General features: G+C 53.4%; 1 protein-coding gene across 1 annotated transcript; it reads right to left on the bottom strand.

Moving 5' to 3' along the window:
* Positions 1–3,350: 3,350 nt before the first annotated feature.
* Positions 3,351–5,940, bottom strand: CHST2 (carbohydrate sulfotransferase 2). The gene is made up of 2 exons (XM_046641521.1): positions 5,799–5,940; positions 3,351–5,692 (listed from the first exon to the last, which is right to left on the bottom strand). Exon 2 carries the CDS (start codon positions 5,508–5,510, stop codon positions 3,927–3,929), a length of 1,584 nt encoding a protein of 527 aa, XP_046497477.1. The 5' UTR covers positions 5,511–5,692; positions 5,799–5,940; the 3' UTR covers positions 3,351–3,926.
* Positions 5,941–9,943: the final 4,003 nt, after the last annotated feature.

The following is a 9,943-nucleotide window of genomic DNA, read 5'->3' as shown; positions in this document are numbered from 1 at the left end:
TTACCTCGGGTCATCCCGTCACACACCTGAAGCCATTCTTCAAATTGCGATTGTCATTTTCTATCTGTCCACATTGGATCCTGACACAGATCTGTCAGAGATTCTGATAGAATAATTGCCACTTGATCTCCGGAGGCCTGAAATCAAGCAACCCTCCCCACATACGTGTTGGCTGGTATTAAAACATTCTCTTTTCCAGGCTCAAGACAACGCAGAAACTCAATTGCATGTGTGAGTGCGCATGCGTGTTGTGGGGGGGGGGAGAAAGTTGCGGGGGCGGGGGGGCTGGTAAAGTGACACCTCGTCCTTATTCAACACTACGGGTCAGACACACCTTTCCATTTCCCTCTTGGTCTTTTTGAAGTCATCTCTAGAGACCGGGTTTCAAACGTGATCTTCATTTCATTGCTCAGACCTGGGGAATATTAATTTAACGGCCTCACTCGGATTCACATTAATTTCAAAGCGACGGCATAATCCAGCCACAAGTGTACTGCCTGCAAGAGAAATCCTGGACAGAACTGGCCGTGGCCGGGCATGGAGATGCACGGGAACAGGCAGCCGTTGTTTCACTCAGCACCCACAGTAGGACAAACTTCCTGAAAGCAGCTATCCTGTGTCCGGGTAAAATCCACCTCACAGTCCTTCAGACTGTGCGTTCACGGACTCACGACAATAAAAGTAGCACGCAGTTTCTGCAAGAACAAACACCTTTCACGCCCTCCCTTTGGCACGGCGAGCATCAGCTCCGCAGGCATGTTCAGATCCCCGCCTTTATCTTGATAAGGCAATTGGGAAAGCAAATAATAAAATACTAAAGATGGTGGTGGACACTGAAGGGTCCAGGATTTGTCCCAGTCCCTGCCTGCCAGGTACCCACGGGCCAGTCTGAATGAGGCCTTTGAGTGGCCTCGGAGATCCCTGAAACTCAAGCCCCCAGCCTGTGCCACTGCCCTGTTGCAAACTCCTATTTGTTAACTAAATGCACTGGGCAGACCTCGTTTTCATAAACAGAGCTTTCTAATTGACAAAGGCATTCCAACGTCAAAGGGGTAAGTCAGGGCTGCTATTAGTTGAGCAGAATTTGAAAATAGAAATCACTCTGATAACCTGCTCTGAAGATTATTTCTTCCTGCCGATGGACATATTGCCAAGTTGGGAAATGTGAAAGGATCTCTTGCTCGTTTGCTGCTTCAGAAATGGTCACAGGCTCTGTTGCAATTTGTTGTGGCACAGGCCTGCTTGCACCAGCAGCTGACAGAAGCTTGTAAGCACCAAACAAAAAAAAAAGCTTCTCTCCGTCTCAAACCTGTGGAAGCCGAATGTCAGTGCTATGGCCATCTCGGCGGTTGGTGGGAACTACACCTGTCTCGCTTTCCTAGAATGCAGCCAGCTACAAATCTCCAGGAGCAGCAATTCACCTTTTCAAATTACAGAGCCCAGGAGTGGCAGAGTGGAGAGCAGGTAGCTGCTACAAACAAGGGAATTAGCCCGTTCAAACACAGCAAGGACAGAACTGTGGGTGTTGAGCTTAAAATTTCCCCTGGGCGGAGGCCACGAACGCTCTGCAGGCTGCAAAGGCTCGACACAGCATCAAATATTTTTCTAAATACAAGATCCAAAAACATCATAATTCCACTTTAACGCAATCAAAGTCCTTAGATCTACTGAGAGAAGAATGAATTCGATTGCTTCAAAATCCTTCACTCAAAAACTAAGCACGAATTTTACTGTGATTAAGTGATAAGAGCTGGTTCTAATGCCACATGAAATTTATTTTTAAATGGTTATTTTATTCAGAGTAGTTGCTTTTTAATGACGCTGCCTTAATTTCCTGTTAAACCTGTTTCATCTGTAGTCATCCAACATTAATATTTATTTTGTTCATTTAATGTTAAAGTATTCTTAAATTAAAGCTATTACAATCTCCTACTGCTGCTGAAGATAAGTCAGCATAGGCACTACCATGAAAATAGAGAAAACATGGTCAACATGTCATAACCAGAATCCGGCTTAATAAACACAATGCTTTAAACGATTTTACTAGATTAAGACATAACCATTCTAGAAAGTGTTATAAAACCCACTGCTCAATACATCTTTTTTTTTAACCTCTGTGCTTCTTTATCCTGGAATTCTTAACAGTTAGATTTCACATTGTAATGAAAATTATACTTAAGAATCCTCTTGTGCTAAAATACTTCCCATGTACATATTATTTTCCATCAAATAAAATCCTCAGCATTTAACCTGTACAGATTGGCCAGCAGAGATATCACAATAAATTATAGTAAAATAAAGTCATGATGATATTGAACTTGTACCATATTTAATATAATATATAACTACACGGTCTCTTGTGCCTGTTTAGGCTTCATAACTTCCTATCGTCATATGACATTCTGTAGAATGCTTCAGTACAAACGGGCTCAGGACAGCAGCAACACCATTACCACCGCAGGAAAATTGCAATGGTTTTCTCCCTGGAGAATACCAAATCTCAAAATGCAACACACTGACTTATAATTCATTTTCACATCTAAAAGAAGCTCTTGGCTGAAGCCTTATACTGTCTGCAACATGTTATAGCTTCCTTGCAATTTTACTTTTAGGAAACATGATAAAGAAAAGCAACAGACCCCATGGGCATCGCAGATAAGCCATTTTAAGTTCACATTCTCTTTTGCACTAATTTGGATGGGAAGCGAGGAAGAGGAGGAAAAGTCTGAGTGCCCCTACAGTTCCCAGATAAAACTTCCCTTGTCATATGGCACCGTGTGCTTGTCAGTGGCAAAAAAACACTCCAGACACATATACTTCTGTCACTTTTCTAACCAAAGAAGTTGCTACCATCGCCAATAAGAGGTCCACCCTGATTTTTGAGGCATGTGTTCTAATCATCAGAAGTTTTATTAATTACACACGTTTCTTTAAAAAAATTCTTTTTCTGAACTAACCTCAGAACCAAAAAAACATTGGTCTCAGCTTCAAGGTTCCCCAGTCTTAATAGTAACGAAAACCGAATGCTTCAGATCCCCAGGGGGCTGCTTCTTCCTCTCTGTGCCCGCAGGGAACAGGAAAGGAGTGTGTGCTTTTTCCTCCATTGCCCTGCTTGGGTTTTGCCTTTAGAATTTGAAGATTTGTTCCCATTCCTGGGCACCTGACAGGCTGTGATTTACATCTGAGAAAACAACTCCCGGGTTCTTATCAGAGTCAGAAGCTGCCCCCACCCATCTTAGCTGTTCTCTAGGAAACAGAGGGACAGAGGGTGTGGGGGAGGGGAAGCAGAGTCTGTCTGAAGCTACACAGGACAAGCAACACAGGCAAATCCAAAGTAATGGAGGCAAATATAAAAAAAGAATATTATTTATTATCTTCTTTATTAATACTCACATATAACCCTTGCTTTTTTCACAAAAGTCTACTTGAGAAGAATGCCTCCTTGCTTTATCATGCCCAATGGGGCTTTTTGCTCCTGGACCACTTCCCCTTTCTCCACCCCACCCCCCACATCCAAATTACTCTTTCACATGTTCACAGATACCACGAAAATTTTGTAAACAAGATTTGGATTACTGGATCTTGATTTAATCAACATCCCACTTCAAGATGGAAGGCAGGTAGGGGAGAGGGTAAGAAATGGGAGAAAAGGGAAGGGAGAGAGGCAGGGGAGAGGAGAGGAGGGGCAGCCCGTCAGAACTTTCCAGTCTAGTCTTTTCCGAGATGTGTGTGTAGTATTGTGGCTGTTCCTTGAAATTCGATGACTCAGAATATTGACAGCAAGTGCCTGTGTGGTTATTTATATTATAGAACTATAACCGAATATTCGGGCTTCCTCAGTTTGGGTCTGGACTGTTCTAGTTTAAATACACCACAATCCTCCGGTGGGGGTCTCCACAGAGAGTCAGGTCCCCCGGGAACCACTCTCAGAGCCGGGGCTTCCGGAGCAGGGTCTTGCTGAGGTCTTTGACCTCCTCGGGGCTGTTGACGCGCTCGTAGCCCAGCACGGCCATGGGCTGGTAGCAGAACTCCTCCACCTGTTTGATCTGCTGGAAGGTGAGCGCGGTCCGCCAGGCGTTGGCGGCCTGTGTGGCGTTGCGTGCGGACACCACGAAAGGCTTGGAGGAGGAGCCCGAGCCGCTGGTCATGTTGAGGGCAAACTGCTCCATTTCAGGGCTCACCAGCAACCCCACAAAGTCGTACACCCTCCGTAGGGTCTTGACAGGGTCTCCCACCAGGTCCTCGTACCGCACCACCAGGTAGTGGCCTTGCAACCAGTCAGGGGGCTGCAGGGCCGTCTGCAGCGTCTTGGCCATGCTGTTGCAGATGACCTCCATGGCGCCGAGCGCGTGGTAGTCCGCCGGGCCGCCCACGCCCTCCTTCTTGGCGCCCAGCTTGTGGCCAGCGGCCTCCAGGAAGGGCATGCGGTGGGCTCGCGGGTCCCGGCTGCGCACCACCTGCAGGCTCTCACGGATGAGACCGTGGCGCGAGCGGATGCGTGAACTGGCCACAGCACGGGGATCGCGCACCAGGTGGATGACCTTGAGGTCCAGGGCCGGGTCACGCAGCAGGGGCGCCAACACGGCCACGTCGAAGACACGCACGCCCTTGATGACCAGCGTGCGGTACTTGCGGCACTCCTCCTCGAAGCGCGCCAGGCGCTGCGGCGGGCACTTCTTGCACACGCGATCGTCCACCAGCCCCACGACCTCCTTGCGGTAGGCGGGGCAGAGCGGCGACGAGCACACCACCTTGTTGGTGGCCGCGCCAAAAATGCCCAGCGTGGTGAGGTTGCGCCCCCCGCTGCCGGCGGGACTATACAGCTGGAAGACCGAGAGGTCGCAGCGATACAGAGCGCTCAGCATGTCCCGCGCCGCCCCTTGCAGGGAAACGGCGTCCCCTGGGTACAGTTTTTGCCACACGTGCCACACTGGCTCGTAGAGGAAGAACACCTCGGGGTTCTGGTTGAAGAGCTCGCCGAAGAAGGACGAGCCAGAGCGCCACGTGGTGAACACGTACACCAACTGCCGCTTGTCCCCGCCACCCCCGGTGCCCCGAGTGCCATTGCCGGGAGGGGCTGCGGCCCCCGCCGCAGCTGCCGGAGCCACCCCGACGGCAGCGGCGGGAGGGCGGTACGGGGTACGCGGGTCCAAGCGGGTGTGTGCGCGGGGCGGCGCGGCTGGAGGAGGCCCTGGGCGCCCCCAGCCGCCCCCGCCTGTCCCCGCCGCGGCCCCGAGCGGCCCGTCGGGGCTGCACTGCTGCAGCGGCTCCTTGTGCCACTTGTAGTCCAGGAGGTTGAGCATGGTGAGCACCAGCAGCAGCGCATAGCCCGCGCACAGCACCAGCGCCTTCCTGCGGAACACCTTCATTCCGAGCGGGGACGCGGGCCAGCGACGGCCCGGGCGCCGGGGCCACGGCGGGAGCAGGGCGCGCGGCGCGGCGGCAGGGGCAGCCGGGAGCAACTGGGCGGACGCGCCCGGAGGCAGGGCTCGCGGCGGGCTGCGGCTCATCACAGGCAAAGCCTGGGCCGGCGGCGCGGGGGAGGCGGCCCTGCAGCCCGGGAGGGGGACCCAGCGGGCCGGCTTCGGGCGCGGGGACTGGGGCCGCGGCTCCGAGGCGGGCGCGGCGGCAGCGGCGGCTGGTCCCCGGCGCCCAGGGCTGGCTCTCCCATGGCAGCGGCTCCGAGGAGGACCTGCGAGGGGAAGCGGAGTAAGCCGGTGCCCCCCAATCCTCCTCCCCGGCCGCCTCCTCCGCCTAAGTAACGCCCACCCTCGGGTCTGCCTGGCTCCCCCGCTCACCTGGAGCCGCAGGCGCGCCCCGGAGCGGCCCCGGATCACCGCCCAGCGGTCTATCCTGCTGTCACTCTTTCCTCGATTTCTCGCGCCTTGTCTTTCGCTGGGGGTGCCCACGCCTCCGAGGGGGCCGCGGGACTCGGCAGCCCAAGCCCTGGGCAGAGTTTCCGGGCGGCGAGCGCCCTGCGGCTCGGGAAGGGAAACTTTCACCGGGCCCGGAGCCCTGCTCGCGCTCCGCTGAGCCCAGTGCGCCCGGCTCCAGCGGCGTCTCCTCCGCCCTCTCGGGACCGCAGCTTCCTTCCTCGCTCCAGGGGGCGAAGCCGGCTGGGGGAGGTGGGGGGAGGGGGCTTATACGGGACCCAGCTCCCGGCAAAGCGGCTCCGCCTCTCTCGCTCTCGGCCTCCGAGCCCCAAATCTTCCCATCTCTCTGGCGGCGGCGGATGGGGCGCAGCGCGTCCCTGCAGCGGCGGCGGCAGCAGCTGCTTCTCCCATCATCCGGAGGATGCCCGGGCGGGCATTGCCGGCAGCCCCCGCTGCTCCGCAGCCTCCGACTGGCCCGCAAGGACCCTCCACACACAGCTCTCAACAAAGGAGCCTGGGGCCGCAGCGCTCCCTTGCCCGCCTCGCCCCCGGTACCAGCCGCTTCTGGCCAAGGAGATGTCGGGCCAGAGGAAGCCCCCGCCGCCGCCGCCGCACTAAAGCGGCGCCCGGGAGGATGCTGCTATCCGACTCCCCCTGCGCCGAGCGGCTGCAACGCGCCCGGGCCGGCCTCTGCGCGGCTCCTGCCAGCCGGCGCCGGGTTGGTGCGCGCCGCCGTCCGTCGCCGCGGCTCCTCCCCTTCGCGGCGCTGCTCTCCTCCTCCGCGCATCCCGCGCCCGCCCCTCTCGCCGTGCCCGGCTCCCGCCGCCGCCGCTGCCGCCGCCTTGGGGACCGGAGATGCGGGGCCCCGTTTACGGCGGCGCCGTTGGGGCCGCCATCCGCGCGGCAGAGGCCGCAGCAATCCGTGCGCAGAGCGCCAGGGCGCGGACGCGGGGCTCCGAGCGCCCGGGCGCCCCGAGCTCTGAGAAACTTGGATTCTCCGGGTCGCTGCCGGGCTCAGCCGCACATTTTTGCTCTCAGAAAGAGTTGGTGATAAAGTTTGGGTGGAAATCCCTCGGCAGCCGCTCACTCCACTCTTCCCCCGGGGTCGGCACTGCCCGGCCCCTCGGGGAACCGAGCACGCACCCGCTCCAGGCGCGCTCGGAGGATGCCGAGCGCCGCTCTCAGGCTTCCTTCTCCAGGCTCGCCCGCTCCAGCTGGCCAGCGGCTTCTCCCTCACCGAGGAAGTAATAAATCTTTCTGACCCCGGGGTCAAAGAAGACGCTTCAGTTTTCCGGAGAAGCGTGCCAGCGGGGCGTCTTCTCCCCGCTTTACTCCACCTATGGACAGGGCCGCTTCGGTTCTGTCACGCCCCCAGCAAATGCTGTCCCCATCTCCGCTCGAAGTGATGGGTCCGCTGTGACTGACGTCCTCCGGCCCCGGGGTGATGGAGCGTCGGGAGGTGACACTTGGTTCTAATTTATAGTGAAATACTTGTCTTGCTTCTTGGTTTTAGAGATGAAATTGAACGATTTAGCCCTAAAGGAAACACCGTTGTTGGAAGTAGATCATTTTTAGTTGCTCTGAGTTGGTTTAAGTATATTTTAAGATAATGAGGAAAAGCTTCCCCTCCCCCACCCCCACCCCCCCACAAGTGAACCAAAGAAGACTAAGCTATAGCCTCAATTTCATCCGTCAAGTGGAGACAGTTATAATGGCCTCCAGTAGTTAATCTGTGGTTGGGTGCTGGATGCTCAGATGGTTAAACCTCAGTTGAGGCCTGAACGGCGACGAATTGCGACCAGCGCCAAAGCTCCTGGGCCGCGGGGAGACTGAGCGCCGATCTGCTGGAGGCGTTTTGTTGCCTCCTGTCCCGATGGAGTTTTTAGAAGTTTGACAAAGTTACTGCAAATTTATTTCTGTGCTATTTTGGGCAGCCTCTCTCAGCCGGAGGAACCTTCTAAATTTAAAATGTTACTGTTTGCGCCATTATTCTTCGGTGCGTCTTACAGAATCTTGTGAGTGCAAGGAATCTTGGAAAGTGACTTAACTCATATGGGTCTTCAGGGTAGAAAAATGTTCAAGGATCTTGACTTGGCCCCGTTTTGCAGAAAAATCCAGAATGTCACGAGTAGAGCTCAGCTAATTGCTTTCCCCTGTGGTTCTGCTGAAGCGTAGGGGTGAGGCTTTTGTAGGACAGGTTTTATGCAAATGGCGGGAGGGAGAGTAGAGCGCGAGTTTCATATGCAGCTTGCTCAAGTAGCACAGCCTTACCTCTAGGAGCCGGTGCGGACAGACACTGTTTAATCCCTGTTTACAGACGAAAGTGGTAGGGTTTGAGTGACTTCCCATCTCTCCATTTCTGGACCCACCCACCTCCCTTCCCCTGCGGTCTCAGATATCCTTGTCCCTTCCTCCCTCTCCCCTGTCCCCACAAAAACCAAAGTCGTATTGGCACATTGTAAGACTGATGGAAAAGGAAGGGAGTTGGGGAGGAGAGAAAATCTCAATCTTAATATTCAGCATGATTCCAAGAAAAACAATTTCTAATATTTTTCATTGAGTCTCTGGCTTTGTGATTACTCATAAAGCACGTGAATTACAGTCATTTGATGTAACAACCCCGTTTTTAAGCAATTGTTTGCATAGAAACAATTTTGTCGCAATTTTGTCACACTTTACTGGAGTTGGCAAAATAGTAAATCCATTTGCCAGACGCCCCCACAGTGAGTGCTCAGCTGTGAGTGCTCAGCTGGCATAAATTTACAGGTTCCGGCATCTCCATCTCTCCTTGCTTGCAAATATTTTACCACTTTGCACAGTGTCGCAATTAATTCCAAACTTTGTTACAACTAATGACATCCAAAGACTTGATAATGCCTTCCTTCCAGCGTTTGTTCAGAAATTCCTTTCATTTTAATCCACTTATCCTTTTAGCGTAGTAATGACCCAGACATATAATAAGTCACATAATCATTTCATTGGCAGAGGAGCCATTCTTGCCACAGAGCTGTCCTGAATTTCAGCTGATGTTTGGTTCATTGCAATTCAGTCTTTTCCAGGACGTTCCTTCAGTCTCTCTTCACTGCTGTCCGTCATGTAGAAAGGAAATTGCTGTTGGAAACTTGCTGTGGCTTTTACCTAATCCTAGACAGATAGGGGGCCCATCATTCTGGGGTGCTGGAGGCTCAGCACCCAGCCCATGGAATATGGTGGAGAGTTCTTCCAGAACCTTCCTCCAGAGTGTGAACTGGGAAAAGATGTGAGGCTGGGTTACCTGGAAAGTTCCCTCCAGGCCTGTCTGTGTCACTGGGGCCTGCAGGATTCACCTTTGAGGAATGTCTGCTCCTGGGCACCAAGATAGATTAAGTCACTCATATTTTCAGCAATTATGCGTTTTCAATGGAACTTGAGTGCACAGAATTGGATTAATCATAATCCTTGATTTCAAACACACTGTCATCATTAGTTCAAGGGTGGCCCTTTTCTATTCTATATGATTTTAAATAATATAGTGAATACTCATGAACTCATCACACAGCCTAAGAATCTCCAGAGGTAACCATGCTACTTAATTTAGCTTAAAAACTTAAATGAGGGGCCAGCACGCTGGCATAGTGGTTAAGCTCGCATGCTCCACTTCAGCAGCCCAGGGTTGGAAGGTTTGGATCCCTGCCCCCACCCTTTCTCCCCTCCTCTGGCAACAGTGTCTGAACTACCCCACCCCACTGTATGTGGCTTTGGTGGGACTTTTGGCCGAAGTTCCCCTCCTCACCTCCCAAGGGGCACGTCTGTGACCCAGGCTCAGCAAATTAGATGTTCTCGCTATGAAAGTTCCGTTCCTGCCTTCATTCCATCTATATGTATTGAGCTCTACTGTGTGCCAGGCAATCTGAGGCTTCACCCAACAGACCAAAAGACGGAAAAGAGTTGCTGTCCTCTCACCCCAACAGTGGAGCCTAGAGCGATGTCCCATTGTCCTCTCAGAGGGGACCCTGTCCCTTTCAAGCATGTTATTTGGTTTTTCTTTTATATTCTGTGAGCTATTCTAAATGCATCCACGAATAGCTCCT

Source organism: Equus quagga, chromosome 1 (genome assembly GCF_021613505.1).
Source record: "Equus quagga isolate Etosha38 chromosome 1, UCLA_HA_Equagga_1.0, whole genome shotgun sequence".
NCBI lineage: Eukaryota > Metazoa > Chordata > Mammalia > Perissodactyla > Equidae > Equus > Equus quagga.
This window is presented reverse-complemented; position numbering and strand designations above follow the sequence as displayed.

Excerpts from the sequence above, each read along its gene's own strand:
- CHST2 (XM_046641521.1), bottom strand. The coding sequence starts at position 5,510 with ATGAGCCGCAGCCCGCCGCGAGCCCTGCCTCCGGGCGCGTCCGCCCAG.